This window comes from Caloenas nicobarica, chromosome 7, assembly GCF_036013445.1.
Source record: "Caloenas nicobarica isolate bCalNic1 chromosome 7, bCalNic1.hap1, whole genome shotgun sequence".
Lineage (NCBI taxonomy): Eukaryota > Metazoa > Chordata > Aves > Columbiformes > Columbidae > Caloenas > Caloenas nicobarica.
Genome location: NC_088251.1, coordinates 32,733,618 through 32,756,315, shown reverse-complemented (window position 1 = coordinate 32,756,315; position 22,698 = coordinate 32,733,618). Strand labels below are relative to the sequence as shown.

At 46.5% G+C, this 22,698-nt stretch overlaps 1 protein-coding gene across 4 annotated transcripts in view; it reads right to left on the bottom strand.

The window, feature by feature from the left end:
* Positions 1 to 7,099: 7,099 nt before the first annotated feature.
* Positions 7,100 to 22,698, bottom strand: part of ARID5B (AT-rich interaction domain 5B) — a 115,117-nt gene continuing 99,518 nt past the window's right edge. For all 4 annotated transcript variants that reach the window (XM_065638822.1, XM_065638821.1, XM_065638823.1 and 1 more), the window contains 2 exons: positions 13,654 to 13,852; positions 7,100 to 10,020 (listed from right to left, as the gene is read on the bottom strand). In XM_065638822.1, the coding sequence (XP_065494894.1) occupies positions 7,870 to 10,020; positions 13,654 to 13,852 (2,350 nt within the window). In that variant the 3' untranslated portion in view covers positions 7,100 to 7,869. The remainder of the gene's footprint in view (positions 10,021 to 13,653; positions 13,853 to 22,698) is intronic.

Genomic DNA, 22,698 nt, shown 5'->3' with positions numbered 1-22,698 from the left:
ATGGGCAGAAACTATTTCACCGTGGGAATATGGGGAAAAAATGATGAGGACAACTCACACACCCGCGGCCAGCGGGCCGTGTCCCAGCCGTCCTGTCCATCGCGTGTGGGGCGGCCGAGCCGCCGCAGCCCCAGGAAAGACGTTTTCTTCCCACAGGCAGCAAACGGGTCTTTGTCACACGTGCGCCGGGGACTCCATGATGCATGTGGGCCCTCGCCATGTGCCGTGGCTCGGAGAAAGAGCTCTCCGCTGTAAAAGCAGTAATTGGGTGGTTAGCCGAGCCCTAGGCAAGCTCAAGTTATGCACTAAATATTCCGCCTTTTGTTTCATAATGAATTATTTTGTGTATCTAAGCAAAGGGGGTTTTCTTTTTGGTCTTTTCTCTGCAGTTTGTTCCTAGCCTACTCGTGGGTGTGTGATGAAATCCTTGCCTTTTGCTTATGAGGTCAAGTGCTTTAATCAGGAGCAAAAAACTTGTGTGCTTTAGTCCTAAATTCTCTGAGCGGCTGCCAAATATAATTAGAAACAAATGGCTTTATTCCTCATTTGAGAGCTCCACAGACATTGGGGGGGTTGAAGGGAGAGAGCTTGCTTTGCCTGGTTGCTTTTTGGGGAGCTTGCAAACAAAAACATTGCCAGAAAACCCCGAGGAAGCTCTGTGGGAGAAGGCGAGTGCCTTGCGCTCTCTGCAGAGGCCAGAGGGTTTGAGGGGTGGTGCGGGACACAGTGCATGGGAGGACGAGCATCCTCCCCACCTCTCTGGTGCCTCCCAGGACGAGGGGGGCGTTTGCCACATGCACGAGCTCTTGGAGGTCACAAACCACCTGTTTCAACAAACAGCTTTGGTGCCAAAATGGCTGAAGAGCATCACTTACCGGCTGGTTCAAGGTGTGAAGTTTTGCAGTGTTGCATCACAGCCTGGCATCACCTCAAGGCATGGCATTGCCTCATGGCAGCACCTCACAGCATGGCACCGTCTGTGGTATCATCACCTCACAGCATGGCACCGTCTTGTGGCATCACCTCACAGCATGGCACCGTCTGTGGTATCATCACCTCACAGCATGGCATCGTCTGTGGTATCACCTCACAGCATGGCACCGTCTGTGGTATCATCACCTCACAGCATGGCACCGTCTGTGGTATCACCTCACAGCATGGCACCGTCTGTGGTATCACCTCACAGCATGGCACCGTCTGTGGTATCACCTCACAGCATGGCATCGTCTGTGGTATCACCTCACAGCATGGCATCGTCTGTGGTATCATCACCTCACAGCATGGCATCGTCTGTGGTATCACCTCACAGCATGGCATCGTCTGTGGTATCACCTCACAGCATGGCACCGTCTGTGGTATCATCACCTCACAGCATGGCATCGTCTGTGGTATCATCACCTCACAGCATGGCATCGTCTGTGGTATCACCTCACAGCATGGCACCGTCTGTGGTATCATCACCTCACAGCATGGCATCGTCTGTGGTATCATCACCTCACAGCATGGCATCGTCTGTGGTATCACCTCACAGCATGGCACCGTCTTGTGGCATCACCTCACAGCATGGCATCGTCTGTGGTATCACCTCCTGGCACAGCATCGCCTCAAGGTATCATCACCTCATGGCATGACATCGCCTCACGGCACTGCCCCATGGCACGGCATCGCGGCATGACATTGTCTCATGGCAACACCTCACAGCACGGCGTCACCTCACGGCGTGGCCTGACAGCACGGCGCTGTCTCATGGCATCACCTCACAGCGTGGCAACACCTCGCGGCGTGACCTCACCTTGCGGCGTCACGTCACCTCGCAGCGTCACCTCGCGGCGTGACCTCACCTCGCGGCGTCACGTCACCTCGCAGCGTCACCTCGCGGCATGGTGGTACCTCGTGGCTTGGCCTGCGGCTGAAGAGGGGTGCTGGGGGAAGAGAGGGAGCCCACCACCACCACCACCACCACCACCAGCCCCTGCAGCCACGTCAGTGCTCTGGGCACCAGGACTGCCTCATACACCGGAAGGCGATTTTTTTTTCCTTTTTTGAGTAAATTTCAGAGCAAACTGGATAAAACTTGCAAGTCCTGTGGTTTTTCCCTCGCTTTCTCCCTCTCTCCATGGGCTGGGCACCCTCAGCCACCTCCTTTTCCGGGAGAGCAGACTCTGGGGACCAGGACTTTCGGGTCTCCTGAACGCGGGATTTGTACCTGAGCCGTTGGTTTTCAGCAGCCACAAAAATCCTTCTGAATCTGTCTAAGGCAGTTCTGAACAGCTTTGTCCCCAGCCCGACAGCCCTTGCGGGACCGGTGCTGAGGGGAAGGAGGGTTCAGTCCCCAATGCCCCAACCCAGGGACGGGGACGTCCCGTCCCAGGCTTCACCCGTGACACCGGGGGCTCATTCCCCAGGTGAGACACTAGATGGAGCATCTCACATCGCAAATACTTTGTTTTTAATCACGTAAGGGATAAACGGAAAAGCTAAATGAAAACACAGATTAAGCTGTATCCAGCAGCCCTCGTGTCCCTGTCCGCTCTCTGGACACGCGCCGCCTCAAAAGCAGGCGCCCGTGCAGGGGGCAGCGGGGACACCGCCTGGGCCGCGACCACGGCTTTCTCTTGCGGAAACACAAACCTGCGGTACGCACAGGTCCAGGCGCACACGGGGGAGACGGGATGCTTTGGTGGCCACTCCTTTTGCTTTCCTCTGGGCCACCCACCCTCCCAGGTGCCTCTTCAGCTGGGGAGGCAACACACGCCGATAGCAAAGATACAGGACCCAGTTTTCTTGCTCTGGGAAGAGCCGAAGGTGTCTGATATTCCTAGAAAGCCTGTGGGCGAGCGCTGTGTTTCCCAGAGCAATTATGGTGCCAGCGAGGTTTACAGGTGATGGCTGTGCGTGATCTGCTCCTCCCAGCACCAGCAACTTTCCTAAGAACATTCCTGAAAGCTTGTGGAGCAGAGGCACCGCCGGTGCAGCAGAGGAAGCTGAGGAGGTGTCTGCGTTCCTCCGCAAGCCCCTGGGGGGATGTTAGCGCAGCCTCCCCTGCTCCAGCGCTTGCACACGCATGGGGGTGCGCCAACACCAACACGCAAGGGACCCCGACAAACGCAGCCAGGCCAAGGCGGAATGCTGCAACCCCTCAGTGCCACTCACAGCCCAGGCTCATGTGAGTGCCAGAAGCTCCAGTGTGCTGCTCCTGGGGGGCTCTTCCTCCTGGCACACGCTGCGGCGTGGGTATGGCAGCCCAACAGGCACGCAGCAGGAACACGCGGCGTTGGCTTACGTTAATCCACAGGCTCGGAGGGGCTAAAGAAAGCAAGGAAGCAAGCGCGGTGCTGAAAACCCAGTTGCGTTGGCCACCTCTGCAGCTACTGCAAAGGCCAGCATCCACGTGTCCGCATTCCCCTCACTCCCTTCAGGCGTTCACCACTAGGCAATACTTTCAATATACGAAGAATAAAATACTCAGCCTGACAAAGACAGAAGTGGATGGGGGAAGAGGTTTGCTAGAGGCTCCCATCTTCTCCCATAGCTTCACAGCTGGTGTGGGGACAGCACATGTGGCGTGATTATTTACTGGTTCTCACAATACAAGAATAGACAACAAGCATCAAAGGAAAATTATCGGGCAGCAGGTTAAACCAGAGGAAGGTTTATTCCGTCTGCCCATTCACAGTGCATACTGAAACCACAGAATCAAGGAATAGTTTAGGTTGCCTTCTCAGAGGGCCACCAAGTTTAAGGGTACAAATTAATTTTACTTGGTGGCTGTTTACTGTCATCAGCAACATTACCAGGTAGCATCTGATTCCAAAACCCTACTCATGGTCTGGGAAGAACGGAGGGCAACTTTCAGATCCCAGCTCGAGTCTGGAGTACTGGTGGAAAAAAATCTTGCTCTGAGATGCGAATGGAGCAAATCTGCCACTGGAGCTACTGGCTAAGCATGGATGTTTATCCACCAAAAGCTATTCCTACAGCCTGCCTGACCATGCTTTAATGCGAGCATACTGCAAAAATAGAGGGGCACTGACTGAAGATCTTGTCTCTTCCTCCTTTAGGAAATTGCAGACTTCCATTTCTTTAATCTAATCATTTGCAGGAGGAGATATTTTCTCTAGAAAAGCCAATATAAGAGAGCTGAAAGGTCAGATGGGATAATATGTAATCCATTGCGATAAGGGCTGTTTACAGAATTATTAATCAAACACAAAAGGGAACAGATAGTAACATTTTTTATTAAATATTACAGTGGATCAAAAAGTACAAAATATCTTTTGCCTGCTATGTGATTGGGAAACTATTGGCACATAATACAGTATCAAAAGCATTAATAAGTACAATTTGGAAAACATACAAAAATTGAGTGTTTATAGTTGGCTCAGCTTTATTTCTGGTAGTGTTTAAACTAACACAAAGGTTACTCAATAACCTTTTAAATGGGAAACTATATAATATTACTGGGCCATTTTTATATATACAAATCATCACCTTACAGAGCATATAGGCTACATAACTTGAATCACAAAAAGTATACAATATTTACAACAAAAGAAAGTTAAAAAAGTATAAACAGCTAGTAGATTATGCTGCCATTATTAGAACATATTTAAAACTGTGGGGCTGGGGGGGGAGGGGGGGAGGAGGAAGAGAACGAGCGAAATCTCAACCACGTGTACAGCAAACACCGCAGGACGCGCTCACGGCAGCGCTGCCAACGCCGCCACCTCACACCAGCGCAAGACGTCCTGTCGCTCATTAAAATCACGGCAATTATGAAAACCGGAGCAGATGCCACCTCACTGACCACCGCAAAGGCAGGGAGTTGAAGGGGGGAACAGCCAGGGGACCCCAGCCCTGCGCCCCCCGAATGGGGCCGAACTCGCCTCCTGCACCAGCTCCGGGGGCTGCCGAGCGACTTCTCTGCGGCGGGGACGAACCGCTTCCCCGGCGCGACGCCGCGGCAGGTCCCGGTGCCACCCCGCCGGCAGCCGCCGCTGACCTGCTGCGGAACGCCAGCGCCTTCCTGCCCAGCCGTGCTGGGCTTAATGGGGCTCAGACCCTACTGCCCCCGCGCCTTGCAAAGCCCGGCTCAGCGCGCGCCTGGGGGCTACACGCGAGCTGTTTGCTGCCGGGCCTTCTCCTTTGAATCTCACAACCTTTAGCATCCCTAATGAATCCTAGACATAGCGCGTTTGAATTGCAACATTTCTTGGAACCGGCTCCTGGTAAACAGATTTATGACTCCATTGCCAATTAGATTCCACAGTTTCCTTTACAAACCTACCAATAACAATGGTTTGATTGCACAAAGAAAGGCTTGTGCAATTTCATTCAATAATAAGGCTCCTTGAACTCAAACAATGCAAACAAAGCCCCATTTAAGACATTAAAAAAAAAAAAAAAAAGACTTTTCAGCCAATGGAGAATTCAATAGTCTTTTGAAAGATTTCCAAGAATTCTGTTAATAGTTTTTAAACAAATAATGCACTGCTTCTGTTGGGGGTTTATACTACCATTTCTTCTCCTTCGCCCTGATGTTTTGCCCAGGATATTACAAGCTTGCCCAGCCAGCAGCGGCCAGTCTCCCCAGCCCCACGCTGCCCCAGCACGGCTCCACAAAGGCTGCGCCAAACCCCAACGGGACGTAACCAAAAGGGAAATCAGACACTTCGCGTCAACAAACGCACGACTGCGGGACACACAACTTAAGCGCAACATGAAAGAGAAGCGTTTGCTTCGCCAAACACACAACAAGCCTCTGTTTGTGTTTGCTGTAGATTTTTATAGTCTCTCCCTTTCCCCCCCCTGCCCTCTTCCCCCGCATCCCCAAACCCCTGATTCTCACGTGATTCAGATCTAGTGCAACTTTACTAGAGGTGACCTCCACACTGCGCCTCTGCCGTCCTGCTTCCTCTACGGTTTGTTGAGCAGCAGGATGCTCTGCACCGGCACATCCATGTTCTAAGTTCTACTAGTCTGTTTATCGATCAATTAAATATCGTTTTACCACAGGAATATAAAGTATTTAATTGAAGAAGCTGGATCTTTAACAGCAGACGAGTATATTATTCCGGTTTCCACCTTTGGATATTAAGTATGATACATTATATATTGTATTTGGCTTCATATCATGGGAAAATTTAATGACATGCCTAGCATGCAAAGTGTTTCTTAGTAGTTTCTATTTTTCTTCTCGTATTGATTACACTGTCTTTGAACAGAAACTGAGATGGTTTGAATCACAACCAATTTTCACATTATAAAAAGCCTCCAAGTCACACTTCGCTTTATCAATGTTTATGCTCAGCTGCATGTTGGTGACGTCCTTCAAAGTGAATATACATCCATATAGGGAAGCCTCTCCATGCCCGGGCTGTGAAAAGGATGCCCAGGGAGAGGCCAAGATCCCCGCAGGGGTGTGAAAGGACCGTCCTGACCACCGCACGCAACCCCCGGCCCATCCTACCGAGCCCGGTCGCTCGCCTGGCCCCGGCCCCACGAGCCTCTTGTTCACACCAACACTGGCGCCTGTCCTAATTTCCCAAATTCCCGACATTCTCGCAAACCCCAAAATGCGTTTTCTGGACTCCTTTGTCATCCAGCAGCTTGTGCCAGGGAGGCGTTGTTTTCTAGACCGTCTCTCTGGTAGGCAGGAGGGTTTCACAGCCTCGGTAAGGTAAGTACAACGCTCGACAAATTCACGGACCACAATACAGGAAAGCAAAGCTTGTCAGGAGGGGAGAAGCGGCGAAGGAGCCATCGCAACAATGGGAGAGGGGAGAGAGGTGCTCAGCACCTCGCAGGGGCCGACTGTGGGGAAAGGAACCTTGTTTGCACCCTCGCACCATAACATCACCTACAGTATGTTTATAACCATTAAGATTAATCTGAACCAGTTGCTTCAGTTTGTAAACAGTGAATGTTACCACAAAAACAAAACAAAAACGCTGCTCAGAAGTAAAAAGAAACCGGAAAAATTACAAACACATTAAAAAAAAAAAAAAATTAGGACAGCCACAGCCTTTAAAAAAAGTTGCAGGTAAAATGATACTGTTTAATTTAAAAAAAAAAAAAAAAAAAAAAAAAAGAAACCCCAAACAAAAAAAGCATAAAGAGCACAGAATATACTGGACAAACAAAACTATATAAATTATTGTGACCAAATGTGACACTGGCAGTTTACGAAGTGGATATGTACAGTCAAATTAAACAGTGTTTACCCTTCTGTTCTAATAGTGTTAAAATGAAAAATCTATTGCCGTTTTACTATACATTGCATTGATTGAATCTTTAAAAGTCAAGAAAAGTTACCCAAAAAAGCACATCCACTGATTGTACGGATTTTCGGCCTGCTTCTCCTTTCCAGGTTCATCTCGAGTCCTTGACTCGTGGGCAACAAGGCGCAGCCTCTGTCCACGGCTCAGAGAAAGGCAAAAAGGTGAATCCCTCACCTGGGATTTCAGTGAGCTCAGGACAGGGCCTGCACTTCCACGGCTCCCTTTGAACATTCGCTCTTACCATATAAAAGTCCTTTCAGAAAACACATATGCAAAATCCAATGATTTTTTTCCTTTTTATTTCCTTTTTTCTTTTTTTTTTTTTTTGTTTGTTTGTTTTGTTTTTGTTTGGTTTTCTTTTATGCAAGGGCAGAGATAAGGGGTGAGGGGGCTGATGTGGGAGCCAGAATTAAAGAAGCAGTCCTGTCTCCATCAAACTCTCAAGCGCTCTTCTAGGTGGGATACAACTGCATCCTGGTTGACAAAAACACAGATCACTAAATCTGCGTGACAGCGTCACGGGGGGAGGAATGTCGCCAACTTAACGTTTCTCCTCAGACCTTTTTTTTTTTTTGTGAGCCAGGGGGTTTTACAGTTTTGTGCTGGGATGTACAGAGGACAGCTGGGAAGGTGGGAACGCGGCTTGAGGGTTTATAGCAGCTAAAGGATAAATGCTGTTATGCAAAAGGTCACCATAGGAACTTCCTACAGGTGTTGCTGCAGCCAAGTGTCTGTACAGTTGCTGGGAGCTCGCAGGGGACGTGAGGAACTGTCTCTGCACCATGAAGGAGTGAAGAGCCAAAGGCTGCATTAGTGGGGAGAGCACGGTCTGATTTTTCAAGTACTGCAGGGGATGAGAATACCCGGGCGGGAGGCGATTGTTCAGCCCCGTGCACAGGCTTCCCGGGTACAAGCCTGGGAAGATGGGGGCTGAAAGGGGGAATTTGTGGCTTTCCAGCATGCTGCTGGAATGGTGGCCGTGCACCGGCTTGCTGCCGTCCCCCTCCGGGTCAGGAACCTTGTCTTTCGCCGGGGTCTCCTTTGATAAGTGCAGAGGAGAGACAGCTCGGATCTTTTTTTCAGAAATGACTTTGTCCAAATCCTCCAGGCTCCGTTTCAAAGGCCGGGCAGCCCCCACGTTTTGAGGGCTCGTTCTGCGGCTGATGATAGGATGTACCATCCCCTCCATCTTCCTCAGATTCTCCAGTCTCTGGGCCTGCTGCTTCCCAGACCTGTGGAGCAACTCACTGTGTTTTTTGGGGGCTGTCATGGCCATGGGGGACACGCGGCAAGCTTTGGGGTTACAGTCTAGGCTCACCGCCTGGCTGCTCACAGCCTGGAACGGGGAGATACCTTTGCCTTCTTGCTGGGCCATGGAGGAATGAGAGAGGCTGGAGCCCGGAGCCTTTGCAGTCTGTTTGTGTACGCTCTTTGGAAGACTCAAATCTGTTGGCTGATCATCTGAAGAGGCCTCCACTGCTGCCTTTTTTTCTTGCTGATGCAAAGATGGGCGATAATTTAAATTTAGTTTTTCTTGGTGTTTGTGTTGAGTAAAAGTAGAAATATTTTCAGACTCTCTGAACATGTCCCGGGGGAGGTACTTTGATGTCTCTTCATTATTAAGGTGGTGTTCTGTGTGCCTATAAAGGCTGTGCAGATGAGGTGATGAATAAAAATCTGCCAAGAAAGTGGGCACATGGGAGTGCTGCAGTGCCCTTTTCTCACTCATTTTGTCTTTGCAGTCCTGGATATCCGTCTTCGGGATGTACGACTCGGCAAGAGAACTGAGGTGATGCTTCGAAAAATCACAGCGCTGAGGATCCGGTTTACTTAGCATGTCGTGTTTAAAAACATCATTAATCGATTTCCTTTCTTCCTTGGTTTTAAAACTCTGTACATGTTGTATGACTGAGGGCCTATTAATTGCTACAGGATCAGAATTAGGGGCATGGGAACCTTGCGATATGCTCAAGGACAGTTCATCTCGGCCGTTCAGTTTCTTTTTGCTGATCAAAGGTGGCGGTGAACCGTAAGGATAGCTACAGGACAGGGCTGCCCCACTGACCTGCGACAGCAACTTCTTCTTTGCCAGGGGTGACATGATGCCTGGATTACCCTTTGAGTAGAGCAGCGGCGTGTAACCAAAAGTGGAGTCATCGTTCATGGACCCGGGCAGCTCCTTCTCCTTGAACATGTCAAAGTTCTGGACCACCAGTACTTTGGGCGTTTGCTTCAGTGCGTTGTGGATGTCTTCGTTTCCCAGCTGGTCCACTTTCACCGTGCAGTTTGCGATGTAATCGGCCATCCCTGGCAATTTGTCATCTTCCGCGTCACTCTGAGTGGGCAGCTGGACCGGGAAAGCCGTGAAGGGCATTTCTGGAGGTTCGCTTTCTAAGCTGTCAGCAAAAGCTTTGTGTAGTCTTTGCTCAGGCTTTGTATCTTCCAGGGCATCTGCTGCGGGGTGTAATCGTTTTGTGACAGTGGCATCCAGCATGGTGTCTTCTTCTGGGGGCACAGATATGCTTGAGAAAGAGGACGAGTGCTGAACCTCCTCCTTGGCTTTCTCACTGTTCGTGCTGTTTTCTGTCAGGTCTGTCTTTTCCAGCGGCGCTGGCCGGGCTGTCTCTGGTAAAAGAGGTGGAGGGCCTTGCATGGGTTGTTTCATCTCTCCTGTTGTAGGATGTTCAGGGAAATTTTTCTGGTCTGCTGCTTCTTGATCCTTCTCTTGTTCGGATGAAACCTAATAAAATGATTCAACAGACAGTAATAAGAATGTGGTACATTCGGGCAGACTGTTCACAAGATCATACACAGGTCACTGTTGGCTACTTTTAGAGAAGTACTTGTCAATCACCTTGCTGGAATGTGAAGGCTGTAACGCCAGGTACCAGACTCAAAAAAAGAAACGTACCTCCTGGAAATGTTAAGAAATAGCCCATCCCTGCCAGGGTCACAATAAGGCATTTCAAAACAGCAGATGTTTGTAACCTGATGAGAGGCACTGGTGGCTTGACTGGATAGCTAAACGTTGAGGTTATACTGCTTAAAAATTAATTAGGCAAATGCAGGAGAGCAGATTTCATAACATAAACGATAAGGCTAAAGAAATTTATCCCACTAGCCCAACTTCACCCACAAAAATGACAGGATTCTCGTGTTCTTTCTTACATAAAGTCTCTCCAGCATAGCTATCTTAAAATTCAGTGATCACAGAGGATATCATTCACACCCAGTTCTGCATTAAAGTGTGAAAATGATAGAAATGGCATACTAGGAATCCCTATTGTAGGCAGCAAATCACTGCCACAGCTTAACTAGGACACACATTTTTTTATTAATGGATTAAAATGAAGTTGTCAACATTCAGTAAGTGTGTGTGCCTGCTATTACAAACATGGCTTTTATACGTTATCGTCAATGGGACTGCAGCTCTTTCTGCTCCTCTGTTAATAAAGCTTGTGTGCACAATTCACACCATTCATCCCATTATGTAGCCGGCTGAACTGTGACCCACAGAGGTCACCAGAGCGTCCCATCTGCGACCCAGCTGACTGACAGCCCTTTTCAAAACTGCTGTCACTCTCCTCTGACACGTCGTGCTAGAAGACAGTCATAAAACGGCAGCATTGTGCGAGTCCTTCATTATTATTGTTTTCTTTCTTTCTTCGTTGTAAAGATAAGACGCATCAAGAAAGTTATTATCTAAATGCTGCTTTATGGTCTGTCACAGGAGCGGGGGATTGGCGAAGGTCCTAACGAATCTAACCCTCTCAGATTTATTTCTTCACAGCTGCTTTTAAATATTCCTGTCTGTTTGGTTGGCCTATTAGTTACAGTGTCTGTTAGTCATCCTAACTTCTTTTTAAACTCATAGCTGCCTTTTGCAGCCAAATACCATCATTAGGTCCTTTATAAAGTACCATCGCTAGTCTCTGGAGCTTATAAAATTACAGGAAAATACCAGACAGATGAGCAAAGCAAGTAGGACAAAAAAAGAGAGAAATCATATTTAATAACTGTACATTCTGCTCTTTGTTTCTGTTAAGCAACATTTTGATTGAAGTTTCAGCTATTGTGAGGAAATGTGCAGTCTAAGGCTAATAGCATTTTCTCTGGTATCTCGTTACATTGCCAATGTCATTGTGATGGCAGGAAAACACCGCTAAGAGCACAAAAGCAAACGCAACCCTAATAAATTAAAGTTATATTCTCTCCCTGCACACTTCTTGGGGTGTATGAGTCGAACATGCAATTGAGAGGACCGCACATTTATAACTTGGTTAGGCTGTAACAGCTGGACGTCTCCTTTCTGCGTGCCCCGTGAGGGCCGTGTCCCGGGCACGGAGCCCTCCCCGTGGCGGAGCGTGGGGAGCTCCGCACCCACCCGGGGTGAAGCGCCCACCCCGCGGGCCCCTTCGCTGCTCGGGCTTCGTGTCACCGCCGACCTGGGTGGTGACCTGCGCGAAGGCTGAGGCCCTTCATCGCCCACCCCGTTAAACAGGGCAGGACACGTCCTCCACTCCAGTCAGGGAGGAGACGTTAATTCTGCTATAAAAGGTACCATTTTACAATAGCAAACTGCTGTAATTGTACATTTTTAGTGTCTCATCTCGGCTCCCTACATTTCCGATAGGCGCAGCTTAAGAACTCTTCCTGCAAACCACACAAAAATAACTGCAGTTTAAGCAGCAGGAAGTTTGAGATACGGAACAACAAAAGCAAGGAAATTCAAAGTTAAGGCTGACGCTCGGTTGCCGATGTGTTGTGCTTAGCGGTGGCGGTACGGACAGCGTGCAAAGTATCTTGCTGATCCAAGGCTCAATAAATAACCAGGCACGAAGGAATGAGATGGAAAGGGAGCGAAAGCCTTCACCTGGCATCTCCTTGCTTTGGGCAATTTGTGTTGCAACCTTCCAGTGACTGAAGCGGGTTTGTCTGCACTCTCCTCTCTAGGTATTTTTCATCCGAAGTGGCAGGGTTTTCCCCCAATAAGGTTCCCTCCTTTAAAATTACTGTGTGAAAAGAATTAAAAAAACCCTCCCCTCTCTGTGGAGTGCTCTTCTATTAGATATTAAATGTACTGTTGAGCGAGGCAATTTAAAACACAAATTCTGGTTTGGATGGGAGATGAAATTGTCCTTTTAAGCAGAACTTAAAGAGGTAGTGGGACATGAAAATCAAGATTTTCTGTTCTCAAAACCAGGTGCACAAAGTCTGAGAGGCATCAGTGTTCACTGCCCTGCATTGCTTTGTTTAAACGATAAGGAGGAGGGCTGTTGGTAACTGACTCAACACCAATTTCCAAATGGGACTTACAGAATCATAGGATCATTTTGGTTGGAAAAGACCTTTTAAGATCATCAAGTCCAACCATTAACCCAACACCACCAAATCAGCAATGAAATCAAGGGAGCAGCCGTAGTCTGCCGGGCACATCATGTGTTTCGACATTCTTTAAATACTTACTTTCACTGCAATGCCTTGAAGGCCGCTGTGATCTGGCAGACCGAGACAGGAAAAGCAATGCGGTGTGTCGGGTTGTGTGCGAGGAGCTTCGCCGCCTCCTTCGCACAGGGCACAGGAGAGCGTGGGTGGGAGGCGCCAAAGTCCTTCAGTACCACCGGAGCAAAAACTCCATTGATTTTATACCACTTAACGACACGTGAAACTTATTTGCACACAAATACGAATTCTACTGATCTGTCTTACCCCAGGCTGTGAACATAAAATCTGTTCCACTAGGGCTGTCCCATGACTGCAGGTACCGTGATTCTGCACGGAAAGCAGGGCCTGCCCAGGGGAAGCTGGTCTCAGGGCTTGAAAGGTGTTTCCCTCAAAATCTGACCCTTCTAATCCAAAGAGGAATTTAGTATAACACAATAAAAATCCTAGGGAGTGATCTGGTTTTTGACACGCATCTGTGAGCATGGAAGGGCTGATCCAGAGGTTACTATTACAAAAATCAGCTGCGTCCAACAGTTACCACAGTATTATCAACAGCATTAGAGGTTCCCGCACCCTACACTTAGATTAGGAAATAACTGTGGTAGTTGTGTGGTTTCCTTTTGGCAGCTGCTGATCTTTTAGTGGTGACCACTGTGTAATACAATGAGCAGAAATGGTACTTGTTAGATCCAGTGCTTGGTTTGCTGCCATCGCTGCTCTGCAACGTGGAGCTAACCGGCTGTGCTTGCAGCCCAGCAAAATCCCACCACAGACAGCACCACAACAACTGAATTTCCATTGCCGAGCAAACTCAAAGGCCGACTGGTTAGAATTCTCCAGTTTAAATTACGTATTTTATCATTGAATTTCACATGATTAAAGCTGTACATTTTTAATTGAAAAGTTGAAAAGCAGGAAAGAAACCAACCTCAGATGCATCTTGGGGTTTCTGTGCATTATCTTTTTCTTTCTTGCTCTTTTGGTTTTCATTTTTGATGCGTTTTGTTCCAGACACTTTTGTTTTCGCTTCGCCCTCCTGGGAACTGTTATCCTGTTTTCGAGGTTTCACTGGAGGCAGTGGCTTATCTTCCTCTCCTTTAATAAATCTTTCATACGGCAGGATTAATCTAGGGGATTAAGGAACAAATAATTGATCAGGTTTTGCCATTCTAGCAAAGAATAAAAAGTATCTACTATGAGCAGTTTACTTAATAAATCTATTTTCTTCCATGCCATAAAAGCAGCAGTGTAAACTCTACATCTACAAATCCAAGTATGATAAATCAATTTATTTGGCGAGATTATCATGTGGCATAAATTCAGTGGAGTTGGAGTGGATCAATTGTCAGTAACGCTGCAGTGGTTTATGCGGCTACACCGATTTGTACCAGATGAGGATATGAGCCACCGCATTGCAGACCGATTAAAAAAAAAAAAATTAAAAAAATCCACCATTTATTTTTATTTTCCCTCCCTACACACAGCAAAACCCCAGGAAAACACCCACAAAGCCAGAGCCAACTCGACAGCAGCTACATCATCAGCGCAACGGGACAGGGACACGAACCCGCTCCCGCCTTCGCCACCCAGCCTTTGCTAAGGAAGGAGGAAAAGAGCTAAAAGCCAAGGAATTTTTCACGGTGGAACCATCCTCCATGAAATCACTTCGAAAAAAAGCAAGGAAGAAACACAAACAAAAAATATCCTCCCTCAAAAGCATCAAACACACCGAGTTTTAATCTATCTGTTTTCCCTTTGCAATTCTTGATCTGAAAGGAAAAATAACGGATATAATTAAAAGGGATGGATTGCATTACAGTCTCAGTTTCAACTTCAGTGATTAAAGTTTTTATAATGTAGTTGGTATGATTAATGACTTACTGTGGGATTAATACAAGACTCTGACTTTAAAAATATGAACTTTAATACAGCAAACATAATTTGTTTAGAAAAAAAAAAGACAAGTTGACTCTATGAAGAAAATGTACTTTGCTTATAAACAACATAAATCTGTTCAAATACCAGGAATCCTTAATTATCTTTAATCTAAGACTCCAAGGCAGAAACCTCTTTGGTTCAGATATTCGTTTGTTATCCTAGAATCAGTTTCTAAGCATGCAATTTTGATTTACATACTAGATGTTCAAACACGGTTTGGGCTTAAGAGAGCAGAAATGAGATTGCTCGTGATCATAATATTTTACATTTTAATAAAATACAACATAAATTATGTTAAAATATAAACCTAATTTATGCTATATTAGAAACAAAATTCATTAACTGAGCATGCTCTGACATGGTATGTGCAAAGAGGCGTGAATAATACTTTCTAGCCCTGAATTTGGCAGGGCTCCAGTAATGAAGCTAAGCAGAGCCCACAGGGAATATTCATCTTCAGATCCCATTACAAACTGAGTTTAAACATGTTACAGCTGCTAAAACTGGAAACTGCTCCCTCTATGCAAACTTAGCAAAATAATACATAGTTGCCAAATACCTGCTTCCCACTGTAATATTACAGTTAATGTTTATATAATAAAAAGCATAACTAAGCAGAATAAGAAAAAAATAATCCTGTTCATACTTGAGACTGCTACATTTCATTCGCAAAGCGCAAATATTGGTGAAAACGCTCAGTTCCTGCCTGCGCTGCACAAAGCGCTTTGGACTTCACTAGAGGCAAGGTTGGGTTTCACACAGGGCAACGGCGAGGCCGCTCCGCCATGTGTTAAATATTTAAAAATCCCTTTTAATAAAAACACATTTTATTACAATAATTGTTAGCACTGCAAGGGGAGTGTTTGAGTTTTGTTTTGTTTCCACGGGAACGCGTCGCCAGTTAAAAAAAATTTGACGTATTCCATCCGCAAAGGTTTCGGACGCCGTCCCGCACCCCGCGGGAGCCGGGGACGGCCCCAGCCCCAGAGCGGGGTCTCTCCCGGGAAGATGCCACCCGGTTGCCCCCCGGCCACGGCCAGGAGCGGGGCTGGGGACAGGAGCAGGGCTGGGGCCGGCACCATTAATCACGCTGGCGTGTTCTGCGCCGAGCCTTGTAGGGTAACGCGGGACGCAAACTCCTCCTCCTCCTCCCGCACCTCACCAGGACTCATTAGGCTTCGGCGCTAATTACTAACCGTGGCTTAAATTTCCTTTTCTGATCTTAAGGGTTCATGTGGGAGTAACAAGGTTTTCATTTTAGTTATTTTTCACTGAGCTCAGCAGTTGGCAGGCCGACAGCAGTAAAAATACATTTCACAGAGCCGGTCAAAGGCTCGGAGCCAGCGGCAGGAAATCTGGAATTAAATGTTTCGTGTATCGGGGAGGCGGAATGACTAAGGTAAAACTGAACCAAAACACAAGCATGGCTTGTTCTAGGATTTTCCCCTCCTCGTTTGAAAGGAGGGCCGGCGGCTGCTGTTGCCCACCGCCGCCGAGGTGGCTTTTGGGGGCAGCTGGGGAACCCGGGGAGCAGCGCCGAGCCCAGCGGTGCCAACGATTGCTGCTTCACGTAGAGATTTCCGTCGGTTGCAATTTTCACTGAATGTTTTTTCAGTTATCCTGTCATGGTACAGCACAATTACCCACAGGATATGATCTTATCATTTGATTATTAGAAGTTTTTATAGCGCAGGAGTAATAAAGCGCATACAGCTCTCGGAACATGTAAGCAGCCGCCTCGCATACCATGAAAGCAGCCGGCTCAGCCAATTTAAGGTCAATATTGCCCAACACAGGAAGAATGCGATCTGCTCTCAGCCAAATACTTTAGCAGAATGTGACATGTCTGAAACCAACAAAAGATTTTTTTTTTTGGAGGGGGTCAAATATTTGCAGCGCAGGTAAGATTTAATCAATCTTTGCGCAAGGACAGGTAAAGATGACATCCAAAAATGAGAGCCGGGTCCCTCGAATGTACAGCACTTTGGAAACAACAGTCACGTTCTCGGTTGCTTTGAAGTGTGGCTGTATTTCGCGGCAGGGGGCAAGTATCAAAGTATTCATAAAAAAGGAAAAGGGAGGGAATATTTTGTGGTCGAAAGAATATTTACTTGTAAAGCCTGCGAGAAGACCAAATAAAAGGGTCTTTATCATGATCAAGATTCCAATATTAAGATTAAGAAAATGTATTATTTATAAGTCAATTAACATAAATAGAATATGTAAGCACTAGTGTATTAAAAAAAAAATCTTTCCACAGGCAGCAGATTTTTAGCAGCATGAGAGGTTTTTTTTTTCCCCTGGAATAATACAAAAATAACATTTTCCAGCCAAGAGCAGAAACAGTAGGGGAGTCTTTGCTATCACAGGGCTTCTTATTAAATTCAGTCACTGTGAAAAGCCAGTCTTTTTTTTCTCTTTTTTTTAAAATAAAGACAACTTAAAATCAATACAAGTTAGATTAACAAATCAGTACTATACTAATCCTGATTTATTACAATCGGCAATATTAAGTTTAATCACGTATAAACTGCTACTCAAAAAAAGATTTTGCTTTACTAAGTCCTGAATTAAATAATGGTGCAGAGTGTACTGAGTTTTTAGATCTGCATCATCTGATATTATGAAAAATTCAATGTACTTCTCTGCAGCAGATGTCAGAGGTCAGCAAATCTATTACAGTAATGTAAGTAATCTGGCTTTCTGCCAACCTTTTTTTAAAAAACACTGAAGCAGATAATTTTATATTTACAAATTCTAAAATCCTCCAGGGACTGAATCTCTTTCCCAACAAAAAGCAGAAACTTCACATTAGAGGAATGTATTTCACAGTATATCAAACATGTCTTCATCATTAGCATTTCATAAAAAGAAAAAAAAGCCCTTAATCTTTATTAGTCAACATTTTTTTTTTCCCAGCTACAGAACTAACAATACAAGATTCTCGTCTGAGCCAGTAACCACTACATTTTCATGTATTGATTATGCAAAATGAATGACTTTTTTGGCCCGACTCTGCTTCAGAGGACATGAGAGCACATCTATTTATAGACATGATAAAAAAAGCAGTTACAATAATGCAAAGGATCTGACCAGCCCAGAAAGAGGAAGGAAATTAAATGTTAAGGCTGCCAGTTTCCTCTTTAATTCTCCCCACTGTGTACGCATATGACAGGGCTCTCGGGCCGGGGAGGAACCATATGCCCAGGACACACAGGGTGAAGGAGGCACTTCAGCACAACCCCCACGATATTTTTTTATATCACTCGTTTCAGTGTTTATTTTTGTTTTCTTTCTTGCAGAATAAAATACTCCATCACGTCTCCCATTGACATCATCTTGCTTTCTCAAGTGCTCCAAGCCCAACAGAACAGGGCACAATGGAACCTCTCAGACACAAGAATAATCTAGGAAGGATTTAAAATACCGAAGCCCATTCCTTGGGAGATGCTGCCCCATTCCCATGCTTGGCCAGAAGGTTAAGGAGGGTGATTGCAATGGAAATAGAAAAAGATTTAAATCTGCCCCACCAAGTGAATACAGCAACTGGTTAACCCATGGAACTCACTGCCAATGGATATCTTGGGGCCAAGGGATTAGTGAGATTACGCAAGGATTAGATGCTAATGTAAATCATGAGAACATTAAGCTCTTACAGTTTCAAAAACACTGAAAAGGGACAGGCAATAAATCTCTTTACTGGTAGGAATTTGGAAAACCCTTCCCTCCTGGGCACATTATGCCCCAGTGGCTCCTGCTCCTCCCTCTGAAGGCAGCACCGGAGCTGGGGGACGAAATGACCGCTCTGCCCGGTTCCACAGGACAACACCTGGTTTAGTGGGTCCTCCCAGCAGCTGCAGAGCTGCCCGCACCCCCTGCAGCCAGAGGTGGCTCCAGCAACAGCCCCCGCAGCGCAAAGGGGCCCCTATCAATAACCCCGGTGAAAGAAACCCGATTCTTGTTCCCTAAAAACTCGGTGGCAAAACATTCTCTTGTTTTAAAGGACCAGCAGGAATGCCCAAGCTCTGATGCCAAGAGAAATCTTCTCTTTTTCACCTTGATGCTCTTCAAAAGTGATAAATCTTGGAGCAATGGTGCCAGAGAAAGCACAGGAGACAAGTCACCTTCAAGAGCCATGAGCTGGTGGGGATGGCCGGGAGCAGGAGGCAGCTCTCCTGGGCACCAGTGAAAAACTCCCAGCAGAGAAGAGGGGAGAGGAATAACCCGAACTCTAAGGTTTCAGCCTGTTTTCCAAAATGGGAATATATGATGCGTTGAGGAAAAATCAAGCAGTGTTGTTCCTCAAGCCAAATTTCCCTGGACCACATTGTATAATCCAGGACTTACGAAAGCCTCGTGTGCTTTTATGCAAAACACAATAGCAATGGGATTATTTGCATTTGTCTGAAGTACAAAACTGGCATGTATTTTATCAGCAAAGACAAAATATGTTTGAGTTCAATTTTCCTTCCAAGGAACTTTCCTTCCTTAAAGAAATGGCTCTTTCATCCTTCCATCAACAACTTTCCTCTCAGCCCACTGGGAGTGCTGGTGGGTAATGAGAATGGCTCACTGCTGAAAGGTGGGAACTGCCTCGCTCTAAGAGAATTCAAAGACACTTTGTTTTAAGTAAACTGGAAATTAGTGACATTACAAGCACAGCTGTTGATAGAGCTGCACAGTCTGGAGAGGGAAGCTCAGCCACTCTTGATCCAATGGCTCAGCAGGAGACGGTGAACAACCCCAGTCTCTCACCTTTGGTGCAGATTTACTGCATGGGAAAGATTCAAAGGAGGTGTGACAGGGACAGAGCAGCTTCCCCAGGTCACTCTACAATAATCACTGCAAGCCTCTGTTTTGGCCACAGTCACCATTTCTGCATCTAAAGGCAGACATGCGTTTTGCTTGGTAGGTCCATACGGTCCCTGCAATGCCGGGTCCCTGCGCTTAGGACAGCCTCGCAGATGCCATTTGGCACTGCCTGTGGTGTGCAGGTTTCCTGGAGGGACTCCGAAATCCCGCCAACCCTCTCTGGGAGCTCTGAGCCACATCTCCACTGCACACCGCTGAACAAAGCAGGGGTATCCCCTGCCGTGTTTGCAAAGTCCTGCAGTAGAATACACAGTGTAGATTCCCAGCGGACCTGGGGAATCTGAGGGGAAAGATCTTACTTTCCAGCCCTGGTGCTTGGGTGACAACCCACCCGGGAGCACTGGGGAGGACACGGGATCCCCCAGTTCCACTGGGACAAACTCCCAGGCGGAAGGAAGGATGTACTGGGAAGAAAACAACTCCCTGCAAGCAGAGAGGTATTTGTCTCCAGGCACGGGAAGGCTGGGCCTGACTGTCCCACGTTCTTGCACCCAAGGACTCCTGCTGACTCCAGTGCTGGCCAGTAAGTCTCCGAGGCTGTAAGCCCAGTCCTGAAGAAATTTTGAAAAAAATTGCGTGTTCTCACATGTTTTGAATGGACAGCTAAGGATCTGTTTTAATGGTAAACAATTACATTCCTCTGTCATCTGATACCTTTTAAATTTTGGGGAGGGGGGAGGCTTTCTGAATTTTCAATAGTTCCTTTGTTAAAGCATCTGTTACTCACGTAATTGAAAAGATGTTTGTTCAGTGGTATGCTTGAGAGTACAGTTATTTAATCTTAATGATAAAGCCCTGAGGGCAGAAATTCATAAGTAAAAACCTCTTGTTATTTATCAAAAAGAAAAAAAAAAAAAAAAACACACACAAAAAACCCCCAAAACCCAGGGAAAGAGAGAGAGGACTGAGACACCTCATCTATCTTGAGGCTTAAATTTGTGCTTGATGGAAAACTATTGAGACAATTTGCAACTTGTGAAGTTTTCTGGGAGTCTGGGACTAGATGAATTGCGAGGTGGTAGGAAAGTGGGGTGAAGACAAAAATAAAACAACCAAGTTAGTACAACAAGAAAAAACTGCTGCTTGGCAAGTTTTTTTGGGTCAGACAAAGCGCTAGCTGTAGTTTACAGCATGACATAACACTTGATTAATTTTTGCCTGAAGATGTTTTCACACTTAACAGCCTAAATCAAAATCTTCTATTAATTACAATGTGTATGAAAAGATAACCATAAGCATTTTCATGTAGATGCTACACTAGCCTCCTATTTTTTGGTCTCTGTGGCTGCAATTTCCCACAAAACTCCACAGAAACGCTTACACATTACCCAAGTTATCCAAATGCTTTAACAAAACCAAACAGCATTTGCATGGAACGCAGGGCACTCTTGCATATTGAATTACTGCACAATATCCTTAGGGTAGAGAGACTTTACGGCTGTTAAAGGGACTTATCCTGACCCACCTCGTGTTTCTGATAATATGTAATATTTATGTGAGCAATTCAGATAGAAAAATGGCAGAATGGGCTCTGAACTGTATCTCCTGGGGTTTAGTCCCCTGGGAAAGGTCTGATGTGCAGGGTCCTCTGCAAGTGCCCGGAGTCCACGCTCCCAGCCAGAATAAGCCCCTCCATGGGTCCGTGTCCCCAGCGCGGGCACAGCCACCCCGCTGGACCGGCAAGAACCCATCATCTCACCTCCCTGCTCCTCATCACGTCCCAGGTGGTTGTGGCTCTGCAGAACACTTTCCCACTCAGCTGCCTCAATCTGATGAGAGCATGAAGCCTAATAAATCCCCCTCCAGCTGAGTTTGACCCGGACAGTCTGGTTTTAAAGGCACTGGTGACTCGTGTGGGTCATGGTACAAGCTACGCTGCCAAAGAGCAGGGCACGGCCTGTGGGAGCCTCTGGGTCCATCCTTGCTGGAGACCCCAAGGGAACCAGGCTCCCCACGGCACCCAACAAGGTCAGAAGAGCTACTCCTTGACGTGACCATCCAGCTGCCTGCCAGGAGACCCTGCTCATATTTTTAGTTTTGTTCAATGCATTTTATTGGGAACTTTATATACCTTGCAAAATAGCAGGGTTTGGTGTGGGGGTTTTTTTTGTTTGTTTTTTGAGGGGTCATGGGGGTGTAATACTTATGAAAAATCCCTAACAACGTCACCACCGCTGCAGAAACACAGCCTATCGTTCACGTCGGAAAATTAAAGCTGCCGATCATGTGTTTTGTGTAAAAGCGAAAGAAACCTCAAACCCTGCACGTGAAAACCACATCTGCATTATGAGGGGAAGGCAGCCTGGAGAAGAGTGCTTTGCAGAAAAAATAGCCGTTTCTGAGGGTTTCTTGATAAGAGAGAGAGATGTAGGGTACTGACAAGGGCTGTTAAGAGTTTCACAGGAAAGTTTGAGGCTGAATCAGCCAATGCCAACCACACACGCCTCTTGCTTTCTGTGATCATGCAAGGTAAGGGCATTAGAGGAGCACGAACGAAGAAAGTAATGACCAAAACAACAACAACACGTAAGCTCTGTATGGTTCGAGACGTGCACAAAGCAACAGCCCCGCGATGGGAAAACATTAATGCTTTTTATATTGGTAATCATCTGTAACATGAGCAATTAAGTACAGTACTAATGGACTATAGCCAAGAGCCTGGTACTAATATTAAAAACTGACAGAGATGAATAGGTTTGGAAGGAAAACTAGGCTGACAAAGACATTTTTATGAAGTGCTTGGGCCTATTTGGAATAACCCAATCAGAGGCAGGTTCAGACCAGCCGTGCCTACAGTGACAATAACGCATTCATTGGCATTATACAACGCCTGCTATGCTTTAAATAAAAACATCCATTGCTTCTACTCAGCAACCTGCACTTTCATTATTATATTCATTAATAAAACAAAAGTTGTCTAACTAATATACAAATAACACTTACTGAAACACTGGCAACCTCGCCTCGTTTTAAAATTAAACCAGTTAGGAAACACAAACCGTACCACATGAAAAATGAATCCGTTGCTAATGCACACAAAATCTTTCTTCCCCTCTTACCAGGGACACAAAGCAAACACCGCACCAACCAAAGTGCTCTGCCCACCTACAGCCACCACCACAACCCCTGCTCCACACACGGGGGTGTGGGGGGGGTGCAAAGC